Source organism: Lepisosteus platostomus, chromosome 10 (genome assembly GCF_059453375.1).
Source record: "Lepisosteus platostomus isolate fLepPlt1 chromosome 10, fLepPlt1.hap1, whole genome shotgun sequence".
Classification (NCBI taxonomy): domain Eukaryota; kingdom Metazoa; phylum Chordata; class Actinopteri; order Semionotiformes; family Lepisosteidae; genus Lepisosteus; species Lepisosteus platostomus.
The window spans coordinates 44,653,598-44,680,391 of NC_142620.1; the positions used below are offsets into that span (position 1 = coordinate 44,653,598).

General features: G+C 42.6%; 2 protein-coding genes across 6 annotated transcripts in view; both read right to left on the reverse strand.

Annotated features, from left to right (window-relative positions):
* Window positions 1–17,090, reverse strand: part of hdac8 (histone deacetylase 8) — a 29,916-nt gene extending 12,826 nt beyond the window's left edge. Inside the window, exons 1-9 of the mRNA XM_088649144.1 lie at window positions 16,890–17,090; window positions 16,065–16,117; window positions 14,814–14,944; window positions 12,387–12,528; window positions 9,727–9,839; window positions 9,115–9,192; window positions 8,571–8,679; window positions 7,364–7,536; window positions 4,997–5,091 (exon numbers count right to left, since the gene is read on the reverse strand). Of these exons, the coding sequence (XP_088505270.1) occupies window positions 4,997–5,091; window positions 7,364–7,536; window positions 8,571–8,679; window positions 9,115–9,192; window positions 9,727–9,839; window positions 12,387–12,528; window positions 14,814–14,944; window positions 16,065–16,117; window positions 16,890–17,000 (1,005 nt within the window). The 5' untranslated portion in view covers window positions 17,001–17,090. The remainder of the gene's footprint in view (window positions 1–4,996; window positions 5,092–7,363; window positions 7,537–8,570; window positions 8,680–9,114; window positions 9,193–9,726; window positions 9,840–12,386; window positions 12,529–14,813; window positions 14,945–16,064; window positions 16,118–16,889) is intronic.
* Window positions 17,091–19,542: 2,452 nt separating this feature from the next.
* The window catches only part of phka1a (phosphorylase kinase, alpha 1a (muscle)), a 42,048-nt gene continuing 34,796 nt past the window's right edge, over window positions 19,543–26,794 (reverse strand). For all 5 annotated transcript variants that reach the window (XM_088649151.1, XM_088649150.1, XM_088649152.1 and 2 more), the window contains 3 exons: window positions 25,988–26,041; window positions 24,829–25,029; window positions 19,543–22,403 (listed from right to left, as the gene is read on the reverse strand). In XM_088649151.1, the coding sequence (XP_088505277.1) occupies window positions 22,230–22,403; window positions 24,829–25,029; window positions 25,988–26,041 (429 nt within the window). In that variant the 3' untranslated portion in view covers window positions 19,543–22,229. The remainder of the gene's footprint in view (window positions 22,404–24,828; window positions 25,030–25,987; window positions 26,042–26,794) is intronic.

A 26,794-nucleotide genomic window follows, 5' to 3' on the forward strand; every position in this document is an offset into this window, starting at 1 on the left:
TATGAACACAGCCTCCCTGGGAGATCCTGCCGTGTCCAACAGCGGAGGATCGGCTCGTACTGCAGGAGAGGCGCTTCCTTTTCAACCATAACGCTCCGGCTTTCCAAGGACGTGACATTGCCTACAATGGCTGGAAGTGATGGGCGCTCTTTCTCTCTTGGAAAACAAATAATAAAAAAAAGGAGCAGGCAGGGAACCACGACAAAGGACTGCAGGAGGAGTGGAAAGAGAGGGCAGGCCTTGAGCCGATACCACAAGCAACTGCGTCAATGAACAAGATGGCAGGATGTGTTTCAGGCATAAACAACGGCGGGAGAGGGCGGGCAGGCTTCGGTGACGGTTGAGGTCCGAGAAAAAGAAAAAGCTGCAGCTGTCTGGTAGCAGACGCACATCACTGAACTAGGAACAGGAGCCTCTATCAATATGAATATCAGACAACCACCTTTTCTTATATGTCGTTTATATCGTTTCATTTGTTAATGTTTGTTCACGCATTTAGGAGCTCGAATTGTAATGATTAAGCAACCTAAAAATGTCTGACTGCTACGTACTGTAGGGACAATTAATCATACTCAGAGCAGGGTCTGCCTTCTCCATGCCTGACTTTCAAGAAGCTACACACAGCACTCCTAACCTCTCTGCTCTTCCTTTTAAGAGTCAAATAAGAACAACAATAACACATTAGAGGTAGTAACAATACTGGTAGTCTTATCTGACTGAAGAGGTAGGCCACACAGTTCATGTACAGTATAACACACACAGCGTGGGTAGAGGAGGGTTATTAAGTCCTATCAGCACAGAGTTTGACGTCACTTGAGAAGAACACACCACTACTGGGAGGAAGATGAATGCATCCCCTCCAGCTGTTAGACATCATATCCATATTTACATTCCATATTTTGAAAATACTAAAACCGGTCTTCCATGACAGTAAAGAAAAGGGGTTATTAATATTGATAAGATAACTGTGCGATTTGTGTTGAAATGTCCTCATATAACACTCAGGAGGCCTGAGTGCTCTTTCAATTCTTGCTTTTATTTTTGTGAACGGCAGACTGACACTGCTCCTGAAGTGCAGCGCCTTGAGAGTATCTCTCCTTCAAAGGGCTGCAGTGGTCTTTAGAGAAACGTGACACCTTTTCAGGGTGATGGAAGCTGCTGGGAGAAATGGAGATGGCCGATTTGGACTTGGGGTGGGAGGGGGCGTGAAATTGGGCCTATCGTCTCGGTGACAAGCGAGAAGCCCATCACAGGAGGTACAACCACTTGTGAGAGCTGCCACACCAAAAAACGGCAAACGCAGGCACGGTTGTTCCCGAACTACATGGCTTTGTTTTTCAGGACACATTTGGGGACGACTGCAGGCAGAAGCCCTCTTGGGACTTGGACAACCCATTCTTGCTAAAGCTCAATCTCTTAAAAATTAGAGCATTTTTAGGTGGGGGAGGGGGGTTGTTATTTGGGAGGTCAATAAGCCCTTTGTTACCCTGACTCCTTATTGTCCAACACTGAGGGCTTGCCTGCACTGGGGGCTCGCAACGACCCTAGGGCAGCTGGTGAAGTGAAGGGATTTGAGCAGCAGGTACAAAGTCCTTTTTGTTTCCCATTTCACAGTCGAAGGCGATTTCTCCCTTTTCTCGGCTCCAGGCACCCTCTTTATCTCCCAGGCCCACTGCAGTTCAGTTGTGTTTGGTGTAAACTCACGGACAATACTCATGAGGATTGGGGGTGGGGGGTGGGGGGGTGGATCTTTGATTGTCGGTCATATACAACAAAAGGCTGACAACTAAGAGGCTGTAGAAGAAAAGGAAGAAGCCGTTTTTATCAGGGAGTTGATGGCCTACTAACTGAGTGACCCCAGGTGGTGGTGGTGAGATGGGGCAAGATTCCCTTCATCTACAGGTATCATTTGCTTGTATGCGAGAGGCACAGTGCAAACTATTGCAAACAATACCTATGCACCAGTTTATGTTTTCCTCTGTCTTCTTTAAAACAAAAACAAAGCAGTAATGAACTTTCTCATAGCACTATGAGTAGATGGCCCCAGCTCTGGCCTGATTTCATGCTTCTAAAACTACAGCAGCTTTCCTTTTTGTTGCTGACTGACCATTGTGGCCATTCGGCTGACCATCTTTAAGACCAAATAAAAGCTCCCAAACATCACTCGATTTCAAAATTTCTGTTTGAGGAAGTCATGTCCAGGTGAGCTACTGTATCTCCAGCATTGATGCAAAGTTTGGATTCTGCTTTTGTTCCAGCTTCTTTTTTTTTGGTGTACGAAAATCTGATGTCATATTTTTAAGTATTACTATATATTAACTTTATATGCACCAATTCAAATCACTTTTTAGAAGCGTAAAAAACAGGACCTATAACAGGACAGGCTTTCTTCCAGTTTGATACTTAATCTTACTGTTTGCTTGGGAATTTAAGGTGCTTACGTTCTTTTGTAGAATGAATACAGGACACCAAACTCACTTACCAACTCAAGTTCCAACATGCTCACCATTTAGAGGTGTCTATTGGTATAGTGGCATTAATCAAAGACCTGTATTTTGTTCATTTATCAGTCTCTATACGTAGATGGTCTGATTTAGTTCGTTATGTTCATACAGAGGCAAAACCATCCCAATTTCACAAAGTAGTTGGAAAACATAAGGTGAAAATTGTGCAAACAACAGATTTAATTTAAAAAAAAAGAAGACTGACTTTTTGCTTTTGGGGAGTGGGAATGAGTTTGAAAATTACCCCCTTGGCGTAACTCAGTGCTAGAAATGCTGGACCAAAAACACTTGAGGTTAAGGAAAATATCTCCATTTGGTGTAGGTCAGTAAAGTTTAGAGCTTCAATTTACTTATAGTATATCTGCGAGCATACAAAACATTTAAAAATAGCAGAATCAAGAATTATTCAGCAGTCTCAATTCTAAACGATTCTGGTCGTCACCTCTTGCTGGTGGACACATGTGCAAGGGCTCCAGCTACTGGCAATAAACTCCCATACAGCCCGAGGTGCAAAATCACCAGAAACCTCAGTGGAATTCCCGGAATTAAGCTGCTTGGCATCACCACTGCACCCATAAAACAGTTTGTGGGGTGGGGTAGTGAGGATTGGGCACACTCACCCCAGCATCACTGACGATATTGGAATCTCACAGGTGACAGCTGGTGCCCATCACCCTGCATACAACCTGGCCAACTCAACCTCAGCTAGCTCCGCCAACTGCATGACTGGTAGCAGGTTTCAATACATTTCCACTACAGTGAAATGTGGCAAACAGATTTCATTTTCGTGAAAAACTGTAACAAGTTAGTTCTTACTATGATTTCATTCGTACTGTATTACAGCTTACACATCAAATATGGGAGCAGTGGTAGCTCAGATGGCAAGGGTATCTAGCTCCTGACCAGAAGGTCCCGGGTTCAATCCCAGGTAGGGGCACGTGATGTAGCTTGCTCTAATTCCTTCCAGACAGCTCCCAGGTCCACTCAGCCTGCTTTCCAAATGAGTACCAGGGGTTAATCCCTCCGGGGGTAATAGGCCGACCAGAGCGTGATGACCACATCAACTCCACCTCCAGTGTCGGATGGTTGACAAAAATGTTGGCCTTTGCCCCCCATTCCCTCATGGGCCTTTATGGCCAGAAAAGGGGACCTAACCTACCTACATCAAATATGAATAAAAGAAGAAGCTCTGTATGTAAAGGAAACTAAAATATCTACAGTATAGCACATGAATTATATTTGTATTTCACCTAGTGAAAGATGACACTATTGGCGGTTGTAGTTCAGGTGGGTAGCTGCGTCAGCATGCGTAGGCTGCAAAGGAACAAGTAATAGGTTTATTCCATGCTGAAAAAAAGAAGAAAGAGAACACAACGTTTCGGCCGTGGAGCCTTCTTCAGGTGTGCACACCTGAAGAAGGCTCCACGGCCGAAACGTTGTGTTCTCTTTCTTCTTTTTTTCAGCATGGAATAAACCTATTACTTGTTCCTTTGATGACACTATTGTGCTACATTATTATATTTTACATTAACATTTTTAGTTTCATTAAGCATATATCCATTGTCTTTTGAAAGACACATACCAAAGAAATACCAATGCCTGTTGACTGACTATAAACATGCATACTACAGATGCCAATAGATAGATATAATAAATAAAATAATGAGGGCATACAAAATAATAATAATAAGCGTCTGAAAGGGTTGGGTAAAGAACATAACTCATCAAGAGTTGCATTGACAAGCCACTAATACTGTTAATTATTATTTTTTAAAATAAAGTAGCAAGGTTTTCTTGAGCTCAAGCAACTTGCAACTGTAGCTGAATATTTTGTCACCCCCTGTGTCCATCGGCCAATGGCACAGCCGGGATTTAAACCAGCAAACTCAGGACATTTCCTGTGTACCCAGTGAAAGCCTTGCTGTTTGCTCTGTCAGTATTCTTATTCTATACATATTTTTATTAGAATTGCACAGTTGCTCAGGTGTACTCTAAGGAAGCCCAGAGATCCTGAGACAGGTGGCTATTTCAGGGCCTTCAGTCATGAGCTGATAATACACACAAGCCTACAGTCCTGCACTCTCTACAACGACAGTGGTAAACTCCTAGGGTGGGGTCTCTTTTTCTGCCTTTTTTTTCTTTTGGGAAACCATTAAGAATTTCTTTCATTTAGGTGACCACGAAAACAATTACAGAAAGCCCCTCTTTGTGCTGTGAGGAGAGATATCTCCAGGTTTCTGTCCCTCTCTCTCAGATCAATTATCTGGGAATTTAAAATATCTCCTCCTTCCAAACTTTTTTTTCTCTCCATTTGACTTGAAAAGCCCAGGGTTCTAAGGAAACAAGCAGTCCCTGTGCCACAGGGACAGTGTGTTATTGTTCCCCTAGCCACCTGAAAACAAAACAGTATTGAGAAGAGCGTTTGGGCCCTTGATTAGGGGGAATGACTCAGCACAGGAGAGGCAGAAACAGGAGCTGTGCTGGAACCTTACCTCATGGTCCGGAATCTCCGAGGACAGAGTCTGGCCCAGCACCGTGCCAGTCAGATAGGCCCAGCACCGGGCAGTGTTGGCAAGGTTATAGCCTCCTGTCTCCAGCACAGTAAGAGAGAGAAAGAGAGACAAGCAGAGAAGGCAGATTGAAGTAAATGGTGTCTTTGTATGCGTCTAATTAGAACCTTTCATCTGCTGGATGGATAAGAAGGCTTGAGTGGAGATCTCATTTAAGGAAAGAAAGAAAAAAAACAGTAGAATCACTAAGCTTTTTTTCTGTTTTGCTACTGAATAACCAAACTGCTCATGCCTTTGGACAAGGTAAAGGCCTGTTTGAAGGCTGGAAAGATGGGAAGGGGGTCAGATCTTATTAACATTGGCTTGATGGTCCTGCTGAGTGAGGGCTTGGATGGATAGAGACGTTTTCTAGAAACCAAATCTACAGTCAGCGAGAAGCCTTTTAAGATAAATTAAAAAACAACGACAAACAAAAATCAGTAAAATTGACATCCTATATATTATGTAGAATAACCTAGAGTATGTTCCCGATTACATAATGCGAATACTATCCAGCCGTTCTTGGCTGTATAGATGTTTTGTTGAAAGGTAGATAACACTTTTGGCTTTGGATGGAAAAACGTGTAGAATTAAAGGTGAATCCTAAACTTTAAAGCCCAGAAGATTGTAAAAGGATACATTTACATCAGTGGCCATGGTTTGTTTTCCAGTCTTTTTCACACTATAGTGCCACAGAGAGGCTGACCACCGCTCACCAATTTGCAGAGATGCATTTTCTGTTTTCTGGTAAGATCAATTCTTAATTAAAAAAGGGTTGCAATTAGCCTATGCACATCCAATGCAAAGTGCATTGATGAAGGTGCTGTAAAAGGGATGTTTGAAGTACAGGAAGTAAAAAAAATGGAATTTCAAAGAGCATATAATTGTTTTGGGATACACGAAGCATTGCATCATGTGGCCCCAAAGGGAGATGTGGAGGAGAAATGCCTGCTGTGAATAAGTGAGAAATAGCCGAAGCACCTGCTTGATCTCTGTTTAGAACCTGACAATTTCTGCACGTGAAGCACTTCGCTGCTTTGATGCAAGCAGCCCATTTTCTTGTGGTCCTCTGGGTTAGAAAGACATTGCTAGCATGCACTTTCAGTGGTATATCAAACAGGCTGCTTCTGACAGCACACATTTCCTCATGTCTCAGACAAATCTGTTTCATATTGAGAGCCCTGTTGCCGATGAACGACAAAGGGACTGAGCGTGCCTGAATCGTGCCTCGTTTAACAGAACACACGCTCGTTCACAGCTGGAGCTTGCTCTAGCCTTGGCAGCAGACCAAATGCATTAGTTTGTTTGACCCAGTCCGAAACAGCGTTATTAATAAGATGAATAAGATGAGTGCACACAGAAGACAAACAATGTGTTTGGTGGGTGTTTGTGTGTGTGTGTGGGAAGGGGTTTACTTATAAAGAAAGAGCTAGGGTGTTTTGGTTTTTTCTGAGCATGTAAAGTCCAATTCACAAGTCTATCATGAAAGCTGCACTGCCGAGCACTGAAATCAGGTTCGAACAAATGGAATAATAGGATACGCACAGCAAAAGAGGACATTGAACAGCGTCATGGATATGTGCACCCTGTCCAGCTATGCACACAAGCCACCGTGGTTATAAACAGCAGTCACATTGATATGATGTAGTGCCCTCTGGTACAGTATGTACCATCGCTGTCCATGGCAATGTGTTCCCCAAGGTCTCTTGCACATATTCCAAATTATATTGCTCCACTGTGCACAGTTTTCCTAACACAGCATTTTAAATAAGACAACAAACTTTAAAAGCACGCTGTGTTTTGGGAGGGGACAGTGAAAAGTGAAGTTTTGATTAGCATTGCTATTTCCTGTCTGCCTACAGTTTACCAGTCGGGATTATTTTTACACAGGTCAGAAAGAGCAGAACCATAAAGTGCAAAACCTATTAAAGAGAAAATATTAAACTATAGGGTGAATTGACTTTTTTGATGAGCGGGAATACAATGTTTGTGCAAAGCAGAGATTCTCGGAGAGAGATCCAAGAGGATCTGAGCCTAGACTCTTTGCGTCACCTTTTGCCCAGACATGTAAGATATCCAGCCATGAATTTTGAGGTTCTTCCATTATGAGAAAGCGGTCTTTTTCTAGTAAGGACAACCTGCCAAATACCATCTCCTTGTTCTAAACATTCCTACATTCTTATGACACAACCTGCCCAGTCTCAAAACGCACGCTCATCCGAGATCCAACGCAGCCACGCTTTCTGGGGCTCAAATGGAAATGTCTCCTCTATGCAGCCACGACCGTCAAAGGTAACGATCTGCACGCACCTCCTCCTAGTAAGAGGGTGGGCAGCTCCCACTGCAGCACGTAGCGCAGGCACCGCGCCACGCCGACGGGCGTCATGTTGAAGGAGCACATGGGGTCCCCGGCCATGGTGTCTGCCCCTAGCTGCAGCACCACCGCCTCTGGGTTGAACATGGAGTGCACCTCCTGCAGGACACTGAGGCACACAGAAGACAACAGGCAGACTCATGCAGCTGCAGGGCAACCCAGTACTTCAGCAGCTGCAATCCTGAGGCAACATATCTAAGGAAGACCTATTAGAGCAGTACAGTAGAGTAGGGTCTTGACATTTAGCACTAAACCCTCACCAATAGCTAAACTCTAAAATAACCATGTTCACCCCTATACCTTTACACAATGTACTACAGTATATAACATACGATATAACATTTCCTTATCAAAATACTAATGCAATGACTAAGTTAAAGAACATCGATTAACTAAAAGAAACAGTAATCACAAACTTATTGTACTCAGCTAAAATAAACAACATGAATCCCTCCTCTGTGTCCAGAGGATGCCTACACTTTCTTCTCTCTGTGCGATTAGCTTGCCCCACTGTAATTAAACGGCAACAAAATGATCAGAGCTCGTAAAGTCATCTCCAGCCTGATGTTCTCTACACAGTGGACACACACCTGGGAGTGCTCATTGCAATACAAAAACAAGACCATGCTGAGATGCTGATGCTGGGTAGCAGGTATGGGGCAGGCAGCGAGGAGAGACTCGCCCACTAGCTAGACTTGTTTGACAATCCTAGTCTGTCGTGTTTCTCATTTCAAAGTTGCAGTTAAGAACCTTCAGCTCAGTTTCATCCTGCTCTGCTATTCTTCCATAGAAAAGCCCATCGCGAATGTTCAATTCACAGATGTCCAGACCCTACTGTACAGTGTCACTTGAACTTGAATGTGCGCTACAGAATTTTTTATGCTTCATCTAGCACACTATTAAACCCTAACAAATCTTTAACCCTTTATGTAAATCAGAAAATTATTTTTTACTTCCTAGACTGGCACCGGCATATCAGCAATCCATTCTATTAGCAAATAAAAAAAAAGAAATTCACCTTTTGAGAAAGTCTTTTTTTCAGTCTTTGGACACACAGAGAGAGGAAAGCGGGGCGTTAAGAGCTTTGGAAGTGAAGGTGTGCCACACGCAGGCGGCAGAGACCAGCTATGAGAGAGAGCTGACCTGGTGAAGACCTGGCAGTATTTGTCGTCTTGAATGCCATCTTGCAGTGGAACATTGACCGCGTACCACCTGCCCTTGCCAAGCCCCGTGTCCGACACATCTCCAGTCCCTGTGGCAGATGAACAGGGAGTCACTAACACATTCCGTTAAACAAAAAATGGGAACCACCAATTATCACTTCTTTAAAACCCAATTCACCAACTTTCAATCCACATTGTTCATGGAGAGAAATGTAAATAAATCTCTAAAGCATGCAGTGCTGAGTCCCCGTCCCCCCCCCGACAGGAACCACAAAGCTTTCCGTTTTCTCTGTGGAGCTGTATATTTACTCTAAAGTAACAACAAAATGTATCCAGAAGGAAAACACTGGAGATTAGATAAATGTCATTCAATCCTATATTTAACCATGTAGGTCAATTGAGAACAAACACTTCAGGGCTAAACTGAATCAGGAATTTGCAAAGGGCTGTTTTTGGTTGCACTCTCGAATGTGCGGACGAAGCCAAACTCATGCTCACACCCCTTCTCCATCAGAGGAACTCACCGGGAAAAAAACCAGGCGAAAACTTGTGAAAGGAGACCGTCATGACTTTGGAGGTAAAACTAAAAGCATCTTCCACTCCTGTAACATGAAAAGAAAATAAGTTGAACATATGGGACCTTAGGTATTCTGTCTTCAAATGGAGCAGACAAAAAAATAAACTAATTTAAAATCAATATGGGTTGACAGATCCCTTGTACTTGGAATTTTCATAGTCCGAATTGTCATGGGCTGCATGATGGCACAGGGGTTAGCATTGCTGCCTCTCTGTGCTGGGGCCCTGGGTTCAATTCCGGATATGGGGCGATTTCTGTATGACCTTCCCATTCTCATGTCGGTGTAATCTGCGTGCTCCGATTTCCTCCCACAGTCCAAAAACATTGGGAGATGAATTGGCTTCTTTGAAAACTGGCCCTGTGGCGAGTGTGGAGGTGTGTGTATCTGCCCTATAATGGACTGGTGTCCTGTCCAGTGTATATCCTTCATTTCCCCCTATTGCTACTAGCTGATTAGGCCCTGGCTCTCCCCCCTCCCCCACAACCCTGAATTTAAAGAACTGGTTAGAAAATGTATGGCTGGATGAAAGAACTGGCACGGAGAGGAGACTAGCTTTACCGTCACCATGGTGCAGGTCCACGTCCACATACAGCACCCGCTCATACTTCTCTCGCAGCCTTAAAATACCCAGGACGGCGTCGTTGATGTAGCAGAACCCAGAGGCTTCATCTCTGGAACGGAAAAAGAAACAGCCAGGACAATGGGAGCTGCTAAACACCAAGGTGCTTGCTCATTTTGATACATTAGAATGAGGTGCACAAGAAAGCTATTTAGAATTCGAACTGAATTAGTTTTTTTTTAAATACTCAACATCCCCAAATCAGCACACTACACTTTAAAAAGGGAAAAGATATTTTTAGAAGAGGGCGCCTCCGCCACGCAAACAAAAGTTAGGGGCCGACGTGATCCATTCCACACGTGCAACAGGCCTGCAAAACCCGTGGCCTGGTCCAGATTTTGCTGTGGGAGTATTTGCTTCCTTGTTGACATCCGTGGGAAAAGGACAAGCTGACGGCCAGCTGCTTTTCTCAGGATAACCACAGTGCTCCGCAGGGTCCAGGCCTGAGCTCCGGCATTCATTTCCAGGCAGGACAGTTTCGGAAGAGGCGGAAAGCTCTTTCAGTCGCACACATGCAGATATTTTTCCTGATGACTCCTGAATCCGTTCTCTGGATTCAGTGTCAGATCCCCTACAAAACCACAACTGTTCCAATTCTCTGCAGACAGACGTCTTTGCAGGAATCAAGACTCATGGTATTTCGTATTAAACCAATTTTAAAATTCCTCTCCTGGATTCCAGTACAGTCCTGAAGTGACTTTTACAGACTACTCTAAAACTGCCAACATTGCCTGGCCTTTATGCTGGCTGATCTTTCAGTTCCCTGTGGTTCAGAGATAATCCTACTGCTGACTACTAGAAGAAGTTACAATTCATTATATTGAAGTAGTAGCTGGATTATAGTTGTTGTATCTGCTGAGTAAATGTTCTTGTCCGCACCACACTGTACTTTCTACTGGTGAAGTACACACTTATCAACCTGGTACTGGACCAGATGTAGTGTTTGATATTTGTCTTCTTGCTCTTTAAGGCTCCCAGACTGACTGCTACTTTGCTGAAAGCAGACAAACAGTGCAATTTTCTCCAGGGTAAGCGGCAAATTGATCTCCTGGCAATTACAAGAAATCTACCAGTGCTTGTTCACCGATTCACCTCGAAGCACACTAACCTCTATGTGTCAGAATGAAAGGAGGAAATGTGGCCCGGGTTTCTATTTCAGCAGAAAAGAGGCAGAGAACCAAAGGGAACGTCTGTTTCACCAGCTCTGAAGGCACCTTCAGTGCACTGCTTTTAGTGAGAAAGATGTGGGAGCAGTAGAGGGACCTTATGCTTGTCTTCAGGTCACAGGACAGAAGCTCCCACTTGAAAAGGCCCTGGTGAGTCTCTCAACTGACCAGGGGAAACCATTTAGCTGGTGAAAGAGGGGCTTGTTGCAAGGTTAATGGACACATTTGAGAAAGGAGCAGACCCAAACGCTGACCTTTAACACAGAGCGCACCCTTCCTGCACCAAACCCAATGCAATGGGCCAAGATTCAAAGGCAACAAGCTGTCGAGGCCTCGAATTCCAACAAAACATGGTCTGCAACCATTAAAAGATCCTACCTGAAGACACAGTCTGTCTGCCCCTTCCCCATGGCTGTTGGCACAAGAGATATACCGAAGTATACTTCAGAAGCTGAGCCTACACACAGTGGTTTTGTTCAGTTTTCCTTCAAAACAAATACAAACTTCAACATTTTTTGCCACTTTAGGATTTGAGTTCATTTTCATCCAGCTGCAGGCAAGCAGATATCTGACCGAGTAGCAGGCAAGTAGGTGGATAAGCTTCAGAATCAGGAAGAGCTTTTCTGAAAAGTGTCAGAACTGAAAGGTCATTCTAGCCACCAACACAAAGCACTGTTTTGTTGCTCAGCTTTTTTGTTTGTGACTTGGAATTAGCAAAACCTGGAAACACAAACCACAGCTGAATCCAACTCAGACTCCATTTCTACACCCACCAAGGCAGACCAAGCCTAGTGGAACGGAAGTTTCCAAAACGTTTTTTTAGCCACATCCTTGTTTTTTTTTATGAGTCTAGTCAGTATATTCTCTTCATCAGTCTGCCTGGTGTATCCTAATGGACAGAGCTCAACCTTGGCAGTCTCTGCCTAATCTCGGTAGATCTTGCTCTAGCATACAGAGGAGGAATCAGTCTGATGTCTTCCAGTCAGAGGGAAGCCTGAGGTCAACATGGCGCTCTGCAAGTAGATTGTAAGAAAAGCAATAACTAGCCATCACCTAAACAAATGCGGGTTCTTTCACACCTACACACACAATCCTTAGAGGCGCCAAGAGATTTAACCCCGAGCAACTACTTGAAGCTCATCAAGCTTGTCCGGAGGACAAATGAAAATCACGTGTAAATGCAGATGGGGAATAAAAAAAAAAAAAGATGTCTCTCCTTTACATAACGAGCCGTCCGAGCTCGGAATAAGCTACCTAAGAAGCTGTGAAAGGTGATCCACTGGGTTTCCACAAGAAGCAGCTCAGTAAGATTCCCTGGAAGTCAGGTTGTGAGCAGCCAACCAAACAGGAAGGGAAGGACGGCCTCCGTATGCTGTCGCATCTTTGTCAATCACAGAACAAGACCCACATGGCACCCACAGCCACAGCCTTACTTTTTTGCATGGTGCCAGCCTCCCGCCCAGTTGATCGCGACCTTACACGTCCCGTCTATCAGGCACTGGGCGGCCGTCAGCGTGGCTCCGCCTACTGCAGCGGCATAATCGAAAATCCCTTCCGTTGCCGGGCAGTCGTAACCTGAGAGGGACGGCCGAGAGAGAGAGAGAGAAAGAGAGAAAGAAAGAGAGAAAGGCAGTCACGTTAAACAGCAAAGAGAAGCAAGCGTCCTGTCTTCAGAGTCACTGGGGCATCCAATACAGTAGCGTTCCTTGCGTTTTCCCGGTTCTCATTCCAGAAGGACTGTTTATTAATTAGTCTTAATGAGAAGGACAGATGTCGGTATTAGCATGAACCCTGTGCCAGAAGCCATGTTTCTGAGCCTCTCCCATTTAGGTTTGCCATATCAACGACAGGTGGTACGTCTCCCAACAAGTTTATGCATCACTCAGAATGATTGTAATGTGAGTGTGTACCTCAGTGTTATTCCATCTGTTCCTATACATCTTTAATTGATGATCAATTAGGAGTTCTTCAGAAAACATCCCAGTTGAAATATATCTGCGTGCTACATTTCCTCTTTCTTGAAACCAAGTCCTGACTCCTTCAATGAAGTAATTCCTTACATTAATTAAACAATTTTACCTTATTAAGACTTCAGTTGGAGTAAAAATATGAAATCAGAAGACCACAGGGAGTTCAGGCCCAGTCATAGAGACCCACAGACCTGCCGGTTTCCATGGACACCAAGCTCTTTCCTAGACTCAACCAACAAGCTGCTTGGTTGGAACCTTAGCAACCTTTTGGTCACAACGTTTTTTTTTTCCCCTAGATTTTAAGTTAATTAAGTTTTAATATATGCCATACAGCAGTTAAAAGCATCTAGCTACATGTCTAGGAACTGAAAACAATAAAAGATTCAAAACGAACCTATTATGAGGTCTCTGAAGAGTTCAGTTATTTAACTGAGTGTTACAGTGCTCACCCACATTTTAAATACAGTATATAATTGGGAGAAAAGGCCTCCACATCATCAGAGGCTTGTTGTAATTCCTGGTTCCTCTAGTTTTTTCCCCTGAGTGGGGAAAAGCTCAGCCGTGTCATAAGGCTGTAATCAGATACAGGCCTCAGGTGGAAGAGTTTTTAACCCAGCAGACCTCAAACCCATCCTGAGGTTAGTAGAAATGTTCCAGCAAAAATGTTTGCATTAAAGATGGAAAGCAGAGTATCAAAATACCCAAAAAGGAAGCCATTTGGCTTGATTCTCTTGAGAAATTAATTCATCCTCCTCTAACAGGGTCACAGAGTTGGCTAGACTTCATTTTGGAAGAAAATGAAAACAGCATACACTAAGAGGACTTGCATAAAGTTTTTAATGTTTATATTATCAAAGGGGTTGGGACTGAGTGTTCTGAAAAAAAACATTAATCCACCTCATGTCAGTTACGAGCTTCTAAAATACAATAGAAAGACACTGATATTTCCGGAAGACATTACTCAGATTTTTCTTTGCTTAGAAAGGAAAGATTTCCATTGTGCTCCTTATTCTTAACAATGCTAATTTTAGGCTTCCTATCCTGCTCTATGCATTACTTTAAAATAAGGGTTGTCTCTTTTCTTTTGCCATTATTGAGCCAAAGCTCTTTGGTTTAAGGGCATACCAGGCCACAGTTTAGTTTATCGTGGTAATGCTGTGGTTTGGCAGACCTGCTATCTTCCCCGCAGAGTCTCCAAAAGGTCATCGCTCTCATGCAATCCAGCGCTTCCTGGGTTTTTTAATTGCTTTGGCGCCCTCTACTGGACTAACCCTGGAGAATCTGCATCAACTCAATCTGGTGAAACCCGGTCCAGAAACTAACCTCTTTTCTGACATGTATTCGGATATTGGAGACAAAGTTAAAGACAATAACAAGGACAAAGTTATTATTCACAAGTTAGATCTGACAAGATCACAAACTATAACTTCCCTCCTTATCTGTCTTGATAAAGACACAAACAGACAGGCATTCAGGAACATTCTGAGAATTTATTCAGCTGTAATTTAAATAATTATGGACTTCAAACAAAAACAAAACAGTAGCTTAATAAAACCTCCAGCCATGCTCCTATTATGCCCGTCCTGTTAGAAATACAGTGGTATTGCTCATGAAAGACTTGTTTGTCTACAGGAGTTCATTCTAGCTCACTTTCTAACAGTCTAAACCAGCTCATTACTGGCTCAACTGGACACGGCTAACAGCTTCTCCCAGCTCTTCAGATCCTGCTTCTTTACCGAGACACAGGAAGTCTGCAGACACACTGGCCCTCCATACCAGTAGGTTCATAGGTCAATACCTACTGGACCAGGATGGGAGAGTCCAGCTTTAAAAGGTTTGATCAGTGCCCCCCCCCCCCATAAACCCCAGGCTGCACCCATCTGCTCTTACCCAGCCCATACTCCACAGACTCAGGGTCGTCGTCGTCGCCTTCCTCGCTGACCTTGTGCAGGTGCTCCAGGTAGGAGTCGGTGTGGAAGGTGGCCATGTCCTCCATGGTGGCAGCGCGGGGCTTCACTACCCTGCGGCAGAACAGGGACAGCACGCGGTCAGCCAGCCCCCGGCGGCCGGCTCGCGCACAGAGGCCAGGTCCCGGGCAGGAATCGGACCAGGGCTCTCTCAGCAGCGAGCGCAGAGAGCCTGGAACGCACTCAGGTGGCACTCGTGGAGAATGTGCTTCTTTTTTTTTTCTAATTCCAACAGAAGAAGCATTTCTCTCCTAACCCATATTCCATTCATTTTCTAAGTGCTTTATCCGGTATGGTGGGGGAGCCGGAGCCTATCCCAGAAAGCAACAGGCACGAGGTAGGATAGACACCGCAGGGCACACACAGACACTAACACGCACACATTCACACCAGAGCCAATTTTCCTGAAGCCAGTTAACCTACGGGTATGTCTTTGCACTGTGGGAGGAAACCAGAGCACCTGAGGAATCTTATGCAAAAGCAAGAAGAACATACAAACTCCGTACAGATAGCACACCAGATCTGGAACTTAACCCAGGGCCCCAGCCGTGCGAATCAGCAATGGTAAGTACTGTGCCACTCTGCCACCCATTCTGCTATAGAGCCAGCAGCCATATCCCCCTGCAACTCACAACTGGCAACCCACTGAAGCTCAGCAGGTGTGAGCCTGGTCAGTACCTGGATGGGAGACCACCTGGAAAAAATTAAGTTGCTGCTGGAAGAGGTGTTAGTGGGGCCCATAGGGGAAGCTCACCCTGTGGTCTGTGTAGATCCTAATGCCCCAGTATAGTGACAGGGACACTTTACTGTGACAAGGCGCTGTCCTTTGGATGAGACGTAAAACCAAGGTCCTGACTGTCTGTGGTCATTAAAAATTCTCGAAAAGAGCAGGGGTGTAACCTGGCCAAATTTTCCTCTGGCTTTTACCAATCATGGCATCCTAATAATCCCCATCTATGACTTACTTCATTACTCTGTTCTCCTCACTAATAGCTGATGTGTGGTGAGTGTTCTGGCGCCCTATGGCTACCATTGCATCATTCAGGTGGTAATTCAAAATGCTATGCCAACAAGCTTAAAAGCAACAGCCAGTGAAAATAGTGCCAGGGTGTGAATACTTCTGCAAGGCGTGGCTCCTTAAAAGCTGTTATTTCACAGGGAACAAGAAACGTACCTCATGTGTTTTAGTAAGCCGTAGGCTTCAATCAAGGAGTGCACCATACTTGCCTAAAATTGAAAAGAAAAATAATCTCCAATAGAAGGCATTATTTGGAACAAACACAATACAACTTCAGTCTAGGCTTTTTCTTGGCCAGAATTACCTTTGCTGGATGGACTGTGTTCTGGATTTAAATGCACTAGTCAAGCATTCCAAACAGCAGGTGTGTTCAGAGGCTCATGAACATAAACGTATGCATTTCAGTCATGTGCACACTGTTGTAATTAAAATACAGAACCAGTCCCCCTTAGAGTTTAGAAACCACTAATAAACCATGAACATACTATACTTTTAATTCCAAACCGATTATCTACTTCTGCGCCTTGATGTTTACGGTGTGATCTGTTTTTGTTATTATATGAGCTGATTTCACTTCCTGTTACTGTTTTATTCGTGGGCAGTAGGGTTACGATTTACATGAAGGCACTATATAAAACAAAGATTACCGCAATAGAGACACGTTTTCTATATCAAAGTCATGCGATCGATTTTATATATTATGTCGAACACTTAAGGTGTTTCGCTGCGTGGTACTTAAATCATAATTTCTGCTTTCGGAAAAGTAAAGTATATACGTTGGAAAACCAAGTGAATGTGATTCAGTATTTTGAGTCGTTGTGTAACAACGCCTTATTGAAAACCATAACAATAGCATCTATTGTGACAAAAACGGATTTTGAAGAATTATAAGAAAGATCCAAAAGAAAAATAAAGTTTTATTATTCTGAGCTGAGAACCTAATTTAAAGAACAAAACAACATTTTCTTTAGTGCGACTTACCCTTTTGGGAACTTTAGCTAGTGAATCACAGGTTTCGATTAATTCCGGGCTGTAAACATAAAGCACATTGTGATTACAGCTGTTGACAGTTTCTGGACTTTTAATATTCATTGAAATAGTTTGCACGTTATTTTTTATCCAAATCAAATAGCCGAAGCACCGCGGGAAGCGTGTCTCACTCAAAACACTCCCTCCGACTCCTGAAACAAGAGCACGTCAAATGGTGACCACATTTGTTTTTATATTAAGAAAATTCGACGTTTTTATGTTAATAAATGAAATAATTTAGGAGTTTTCCCAAAAGTAATGTATTTTAGGGTCTCTTTTATTTTTAAATTAACTTCTAAGATAATAAATAATAACTAAAACAATTCCAAGACCATAAATACGTTTCTGGAACGCCTGCTTCCCTAAAGGACGCGATTTTGCTAGGCCCACTGGGAATTGAAGTCCATTATGAATGTCAAAAGGCAAAGTATATTTCTCATACCCCAGTTTGTCAATATATTTGTAAACGAATTCCATATCACACAGAAAAAAACATACTGCGTAACTGAGCCCATCTAACACAGAAGGCTAATTTGTATGGGTTATCACTCCGAAACATAGTATTTCAGAAAGGTATGAAGATGTGGGATCGAGTGTCTCTTTCTCAGTCATTAGCGCTTAAATGTTCTCTCTCGAATTCCCTGCCAGCTTGGGCACCGCCGCGAGAAAGCGGCTTTTTTTCCTTTCATACTTCTATAGGTGTCATGTTAAGTGAATAAAAATAAGGACGTAATTCAGTTTTCCCCCTGTATGCATGCTTTGGGATACGTTTTGATGAACATACAAACTACACAAAACACAAGGGATTATTATTTCAATCATCTGGCTTTAGAGTCACTCACACGTCACCTAAAGGAGGCAGGTGCGATCCTGGTTCTGGAGGGCCAGTGTGCGTCTGCGGGTTTTCATTCCAGCTCAGATTTTAACAGTGTGAAGCAGCTCTTTATGGCTAAATTGGAGCACTTTAACGGAATCACTCGGGTTTTTGGGTGCCATTGCTTGCAAGAGACATAAAAGATTTCCAATTTACACAGAAATCTGTTTTACTCTATATATATATATATTAGCTGCTGTATGTTCCACATGTGACTAAGTGACACTGCATACAAAAGCTGGGATAATGACCATATTCACTCAGGCTCAACATCACTTGTGACCTTTGCCCCAGAAGAGCTCTGCTGCTCAGCTCTTTCCCTTGTCAGAAGGCCTGGAGTGTTCTCTGGCATGCTGTTCAAACTGTTTATTTCACAAGGTAGCTGCTTTTCATTGGAGCACAGTTCCTCGTTTCTTTACTTCCTTCTGATGTTTTTATCACACCATCACAAGTTGCCAAGCTGCAGGAAAAATTAAAAAGCTTCCCTTCTCCTAATCTGAAACTTTATTCAACTTTATCCCTGCATTGTTCGGGAAGCTAGTCTGGTTGAGTGTATTCTGAAAGTTCATCACCTGACCAAGGAACCTCACAGAGAGTTTAAGTTTTTTTTCTGAAATCGTGAGGTCTATTATTGCACGCCAAGGCTACTCAACTAACTGTGTGGCTCAAAGAGGTAATTTGGTACAATTTACAATGTACTCATTCACAACCTTTTCCTTTTTACTTTTGTATTATCTCTTTCTTTTATTTTGGCTTGAATGTGTGGGGCAGGCTGTGTAAATACCAACTACTAACTGCTATTTCAAAATGTGATGACTGCAAGCTTAAAAGCAACAGACAGTGAAAATAGTGCCGAGGTCTGAATACTTTTGCAAGGGATGGCGTGTGGCTCCTTAAAAGACATTACATGATGAGTAAGGTAGTGCTTCAAACTGGAGTGACACAAACAAGCTGTTGCAAACCATATCAGATATCACAGGAAATCCATTAGTGTACTCCTGTGACATTATAATGGCAAACCTATCGACAGCGACAACAACATTATTAATTTTTTTATAGAGCTTTAAAATAAGCAGCAATATTACCCTGCAACTCACAATTGGCAACCCACTGCTAACTGAAGTTAAGCAGGTGTGAACATGGTCAGTACCTGGATTGGAGATCTCCTGGGAAAAACTAAGGTTGCTGCTGGAAGAGGTGTTAGTGAGGCCAGCAGGGGGCGCTCACCCTGCGTTTGGAGTGGGTCCTAATGCCCCAGTATAGTGATGAGGACACTATACTGTAAAAAAGCGCCATCCTTCAGATGAAGTGTAAAACGGAGGTCCCGACTCCGTGATAATTAATAATCACAGGGTGTTTCTCAAAAAGAATAGGGTGTTACCCTGGTGTCCTGGCCAAATTTTCTCCTGGCCTTTACCAATTATGGCCTCCTAATAATCCCCATCTATGAATTGGCTTCATCACTCTGTGAGATGAAAAACTAACCTAAAACCTAAAAATTCATACATCTGATTAAATAGGGTAGTTGTACTTGCATGCCTGTGCATAATTTAAGCGATTTACTTCTGTAAAAATCTGGCATGTCTCACATCCCTAGGAGGTGCATGTGCCCCAGGTTAAGAATCACTGGTATATAGCTTAATGAAGACCTGAAGAAAATACAGGTAATGTTAACTGTCCATTTAGATGCCCAGAACTCTCACTCCCTAAAAGAAACCACAGACAACATCATTCTTTTGTAGTTTTATTTCAAGAAGGTTTCAAACACTGCCATATAAACCTTCTTCAGCTGCTTTCAAAAGCAGCAGCAAAAAACAAACTACTAGACACCTGAATTTAGTTATTCCAGCACGAGCATTTTGTTTCTGTTAAAACAAAAGGTGAAATTGTACATTCTTCAACATAAAACACACCAGATACTTCACAAGATGACAGAGAACAGTAGCAGTTTCTAAGATCTCTTCCACAGACTTTCCATTACCTAATACTGAAGGTTTTATTGGATTTGTTTACTGTAATTTCAGAGTTCAGAAAATGTCATCTTCAATGAGAGACTCCTTCCACTGCTGCTGTGCTGTTTGTGACACCAAGGCCTAAACAAAAAAACAATGACAAAAGGCACATATATTTCTCTTTTGGAGGAGTGTGAGGTTTTAAATGGTTTAAGAATTAATCGAACATAAGAAGAATGCAATCACCTTGCTTTAGTACTGGTGAGTTTCACAGGTAGGTCAATTTCACACAGCTCAACCACGTACTTAAAGCCTCTGACAATACAAACATTGAACCAGACAGTTTTGGGTACCACTTCACTAGTGTTTTTTCAAACAAGAGACAAATGGCACATTATCAAATAAACAAGGAAGAAGCTTCTTAATCATTTTCAACTTTTCCAATACTGCCTGAAATTGATTTCAGCCACACTCAACCAAATCCCACCCTCTTTAAAAACAAATGCTAGCAATTGCAGTAGAACATTGCTGTCAGAACAAATACGACTGGAACAAAAAATACCAGAAGTGATTGAATTTTATCCCGATTTCAAAACAGGGCAATAAGACTGCTGAACAGCCAGCCACAGCAGCCACCAGCAATTACCCAAACAACCACTGATAGTCAGTTCACTGCATTTTTTTTCACTGCGGTTTTTTATTATTGTGTAATGTTGTAGATGTATAATTCTCCTTGTAACCTTCCATCAAATTCTGTCCTCTCTTTGGCAAGCTTGCGGAAAATGCACTTCACTGCCGACAACCACCGCTGTATGCTGTAATGTTGTGCACTGATAAATAAACCTTGATTGATTGAATAAATCTTGATTAATTACTGCCATGTTTTCTCCCAAAAATTAGTTTTAACTGTTTAGTTACAAGGTAAAATAAACACATTCATTCACCATTTATATGCTTGTTCAGAAATCAGAAGTACTAAATGTGGGAGAACATCATGTTTTAAATGTTTCTTGTGCAATTAGAAAGTATCAGGCTGCATGGAACATTCTACCTTCCACACTTTAAAAAGTAATTCAAAATAAAAGAGGGGTTTGTCTGGGTTTATTCTAGTCCACAATTAAAAAGGATTAAGAAAAATTGTAACAGATGTTTTCAAATCACTTCCTACAAATTCTGAAAATATTTCCCTTTTTCCTCCCTTTAAATGAGCAAAAAACGTACACCTGAAAACAGCTTTAAGGCTTTCATTTTAATTTGCAAGTCTGTAATCGTTGCAAACAGCAGAAAGTAAGAAAATAAGACATGCTAGTATTGTAAAACACGCGTTTCACACAATTAGCCAAAACTATTCATGGACACAAACATCTACTTTGGCTTTTAAGAGTGTAATTGTAAAAAAAGACAAGAATTCTGTAGTGATTAGTCATTTTTTCAGCTTTTAAAATGATCAAGGCTTTCATGTCTCAAAAGCTTAACCACGTATGAACATGTGGGAAGAAAAGATTTTTCACTAAGACTGTCTGCCCGTCTGTGCACAGCTGACAAGATTGTGTCTTCCTACAATGAAAATGAATTAAACCTGTCCATGTGAACCATGGAGAAAAACTCCAGTTTTACGACCTCTGTATGGGGTCATGCAAATTCTGTGATGAAAATCCTCAACTTTTAAACTACAATTATAGAGATGCTACACTGCCCACATTTCTTCTCTTTATTTTTCCCTTGTTTCATAGTCCCCTTCAGAAATATTCTGGGTTAAAGCTAATGACAACATGAAAGGAGGCTTCTGAAAGGAGTTTGGAAACATGGAACAGGAAGTGCACAGGGGAAGAAAAACAGTGTAATACAAGTCGGCATTTAGCACTAAAAATGTTACTGTTCCAAGAATAGAGTGCTTCTTTGTGAAGGGCAGTGTGCACATATTGAAGGATTTACAGTCAATTACAGTTAAATGACAGGGTGATACATAGCTGACCTCATAAAATATGAAGTTGCAACTAGATATCCTATAGCTGGATGAAAGTAAACCTACATTCAAATATTACATACTCATGCTGACATACAAAGTGACCAAAATGAAAATTCCTGGTACACTAGGGTAAGGAAGTCCCCCCCACCTATAAAATATAGCCTATTATTGTTTGAGGTTGGATACATTCATGCAACAAAGTGTGTTTCTCCAGATAGCCTCTGTCTTATCTGCAGAGTCTCACTAAGGCACACATAATTGAGGGGGTTTCAGAGAACCAGATTAAGGTTAAGGACCTGCACCACTCAGAACCAGAGGGGCGTTTTCACTTCACTCCTCCATTTCTTAATTCCTTAATGGAGCCAACGGTTTGCTGCATGAAACAAATGAAGCTTCTTATCCAAGTGCTAAGGAGCTGATGACTGAAAGACAGCTGCAGGGCCACGGGTCCTTCAGGAGCAGGGCTGTCCTCTCGTCTGTCCCCCCCCACTGCAGTCTCACTGCATGGCACAGGTGCTGCTGGGCAGGAAGTCCTGTACATAGGTAGCCACTGCCTTGGAGAGGTAGGTCATGCTGCCAAAACGGCCACTAGGGGCGCTGTCGTACAGCAGCTTGCAGATGCCAGTGGCCTGGTCCTTCTCTAGAATGCTGTCATCTGCACCCAGGTCTCTCTGTGGAGGAGAGATGAAGACCAGACAAGCCTCTTTAGAGGAAACACAAAACCCAGAGAACTCAGACACTTTCAACAGCAAAACCAATTCCACAAAGCATTATTCAAAGCAAGCAAACTGTATAGGTATACCCTTACTGCATCGCTATACCAATTTCTCGGTTTCTAACAATCAAGCCCGTATAGTCCAAACTCTTTAGAAGTGGTTTCAATACTTGAGACATTTTACAAACAGATCATGCTTAGTCATAGCTTCACTTTTTTTTAATTAATATTCTAGATAATGGTAGCATGGTATCCTTTAATAGCTAATTCTCCAAATTATATTATGTGCATCAGTTTAAATCAATATGCATTTCAAATCTGAGCATTCAGAAAACAACAGAAAACGATATATCCGTAAGAAATACCTGTAAACACAGAGTTTTCCAGGCTCTCGCTGCATAACATACAGTGCCTTGCGAAAGTATTCGGCCCCCTTGAACTTTTCAACCTTTTGCCACATTTCAGGCTTCAAACATAAAGATATAATTTTTTTATTTTATGTGAAGAATCACCAACAAGTGGGACACAATTGTGAAGTGGAACGAAATTTGGATTTTTGAAACTTTTTTAACTAATAAAAAAATGAAAAGTGGGGCGTGCAAAATTATTCGGCCCCTTTACTTTCAGTGCAGCAAACTCACTCCAGAAGTTCAGCGAGGATCTCTGAATGATCCAATGTTGTCCTAAATGACTGATGGTGATAAATAGAATCCACCTGTGTGTAATCAAGTCTCTGTATAAATGCACCTGCTCTGTGATAGTCTCAAGGTTCTGTTGAAAGCGCAGAGAGCATCATGAAGACCAAGGAACACACCAGGCAGGTCCGTAATACTGTTGTGGAGAAGTTTAAAGCCGGATTTGGAAACAAAAAGATTTCCCAAGCTTCAAACATCCCAAGGAGCACTGTGCAAGCGATCATCTTGAAATGGAAGGAGTATCAGACCACTGCAAATCTACCAAGACCTGGCCGTCCCTCTAAACTTTCAGCTCAGACAAGGAGAAGACTGATCAGAGATGCAGCCAAGAGGCCCATGATCACTCTGGATGAACTGCAGAGAACTACAGCTGAGGTGGGAGAGTCTGTCCATAGGACAACAATCAGTCTTACACTGCACAAATCTGGCCTTTATGGAAGAGTGGCAAGAAGAAAGCCATTTCTCAAAGATATCCATAAAAAGTCTCGTCTAAAGTTTGCCACAAGCCACCTGGGAGACACCCCAAACATGTGGAAGAAGGTGCTCTGGTCAGATGAAACCAAAATCGAACTTTCTGGCCACAATGCAAAACGATATGTTTGGCGTAAAAGCAACACAGCTCATCACCCTCAACACACCATCCTCACTGTCAAACATGGTGGTGGCAGCATCATGGTTTGGGCCTGCTTTTCTTCAGCAGGGACAGGGAAGATGGTTAAAATTGAGGGGAAGATGGATGCAGCCAAATACAGGACCATTCTGGATGAAAACCTGTTGGAGTCTGCAAAAGACCTGAAACTGGGACGGAGATTTATCTTCCAACAAGACAATGATCCCAAACATACAGCAAAATCTACAAAGGAATGGTTCACAAATAAACGTATCCAGGTGTTTGAATGGCCAAGTCAAAGTCCAGACCTGAATCCAATCGAGAATCTGTGGAAAGAGCTGAAAACTGCTGTTCACAAACGCTCTCCATCCAACCTCACTGAGCTCGAGCTGTTTTGCAAGGAAGAATGGGCAAGAATTTCAGTCTCTCGATGTGCAAAACTGATAGAGACATACCCCAAGCGACTTGCAGCTGTAATCGCAGCAAAAGGTGGCTCTACAAAGTATTAACGCAAGGGGGCCGAATAATTTTGCACGCCCCACTTTTCATTTTTTTATTAGTTAAAAAAGTTTCAAAAATCCAATAGATTTCGTTCCAATTCACAATTGTGTCCCACTTGTTGGTGATTCTTCACATAAAATAAAAAATTTATATCTTTATGTTTGAAGCCTGAAATGTGGCAAAAGGTTGAAAAGTTCAAGGGGGCCGAATACTTTCGCAAGGCACTGTATATTAGTTCTGCAATACTGAATGTATTAAATATGGGCTTCTTCAGTGAAAGTGGGCACACACCCGTTTTGTAAAAAAAAAAAACTAAAATCTAAGAACGCTTAAGGAGAAAAGTGAGGGGAATTTAACTAAAGGAATTTTTTACAGCAGGCCCTTGTGTTCAGCTAGTAATTCTCTTCAAAAGACGAGACAGCAGACGAGAGAGAAAGAGAGCGAATTTCGAACAACAGCTGCAGGGTGCGACTCCCACAGCGAGCCGTCACCGAATCACATGGCCGGACCCCCTTTCGGAAAGCTTCCCACTGGCACTTGTTCCCCCCACCCCAAGGGAAAAGACCTGGGCAGACCTGGTCGTGGTAGAATATGTCATTGGCGATGTGGACGATCTTCTCCACGTGGATGATGCCCCCCATGCTGTGGACGTCCATGTCCGCCAGCATGGTCAGGACCAAGATGGCCTCCACCAGCAGCTGGCGGTACTCCGGTTGGGGGACGCGGTTCAGCACCGACTCCACGTGCACCGAGAACTTGATCTCGCCCGGAGTCATCTGGAAAAGGGGGTGGAAGCCGGTCGTTTCCTCAAACAATCCCCACGGTACCGTTTGTGAACTTTGTACATACTTTTTTCTGCTGATAATGAAGTATTTTAAAGGACGGACATACAGAGCTGGTTTGAACCAGAATGGAAGAATGCTAGAGACGAAGGCTACTATGTAATTCTATACTGTGTTATATAGGGAAATTAAGTAACCAACTGCATTAAAAAGTTATCTTTGACAAGGAAGGGAAGGAACAGGGAAGAGGAAGATGATCTTTGAATGCTACCAATCTGATTAGCACAGGGAAGTGTGATAGATAACAGAAAAATATTAAAGGTCTGTTCTTGTTAAATTGCTTTGAGAAAAATACACCAAGCATCTCTGTGTGTTTCAGTCCCCTGCGCATTAAATAAATACTCCTTTGAACTCCTGTCTTTTAAGAGGAAGTTGACAAATTTCTCCAACAGTTCATACAGGAGGGTTTGACAGTTACAACCTACTTAAATCAGGCAACTATTAAAGAAACCACAGTTTGTTATAAAACTGCGATTAAAACTGTTGCTTTTTAGTTTCATGGCAATATAGGTACTTAAAAAAAAGCCTCAGTTAACTGTATTATGTGGAGGGATTCTAAGTTTAAGAAATAATTAATAGAGAATCCTAATACAAGCCATTTGATATCTATTGTCTTGCACATTCAGGGCCAACCCTAAAATTACTGTTTGTCAAACCAGCATCTCCGCTATCTGAGCTGCCAGTAAGAGCTACTTTCCTTCTCTCATGCTTTTTTAGCTCAGATCACCAACATGCTAGAGAGCTGAAAAGGTTCAGCGCTTTCTCTCTTAACAAGCCTGAAATCTGAAACTGCCCACCCAGCACTGAACCATCTGTCAGAACTGTTCCTTTCCACACTCAAACTGGAATTTGCATCACTTTCCTCTGAGTATTTTAACACTAAGGGCATTACCTCTCTGGTGGTGGACGACGGGAGGACAAAGCCTTCGATGGACAGCCCGTGACACTGAGGAAATAAAAAACACCATCATGTGTGATTGAGCAGTATAAAAGCACAGATTGATTCTACCTGGGTTCAGGCTGACTCCAGGTGGATACGAGTTTGAAATATCCATCCATCTTCTAACGTCTTTTTCCAGTACAGGGTTGTGGGAGAGCAGGAGGCTATCCAAAGAGGAAGGTGGGATACACCCTGGACAGGAGGCTTGTTAAAACTTGTCTGTGTTTTCCTTTGCAGGGTAAACAGACACAAACATGCACACGCTCACTCCATGAGAGAAGTTTCCCAGAAGCCAATTAACCTACCAGCATGTCTTCTGTGGGAGGAAACCCATGCAAACACAGTGAGAACATACAAACTCACAGATAGCAACCACTATGCTACCACTCTGCGCAAGTTTGAAATATGAAATTACAAAAAGATGATAACTGTTCATCAAGAGGTAATATTGACTATTTGTTTTATTCCATGCTGAAAAGAAGAGACATAACCTTTCCACTGTGGAGCCTTCTTCATGTGTGCTGGAGTAAACGAAACATTGTGCCTCTTCTCTTTTCAGCATGGAACAAACCTTTACTTGTTCCTTTGCAGCCTACGCATGCTGATGTAGCTACCTACTTGAACATATTGACTATGTGTTGCTAACAGATCTAGTGTTCAGGTCTTAGATGAATTTGATGTCTGCATTGATAGTAAATTATCTACAGTAAATTACTTTACAGGTTACTGTTTATGTACTAAGAGGCATTTCTAAAAAAA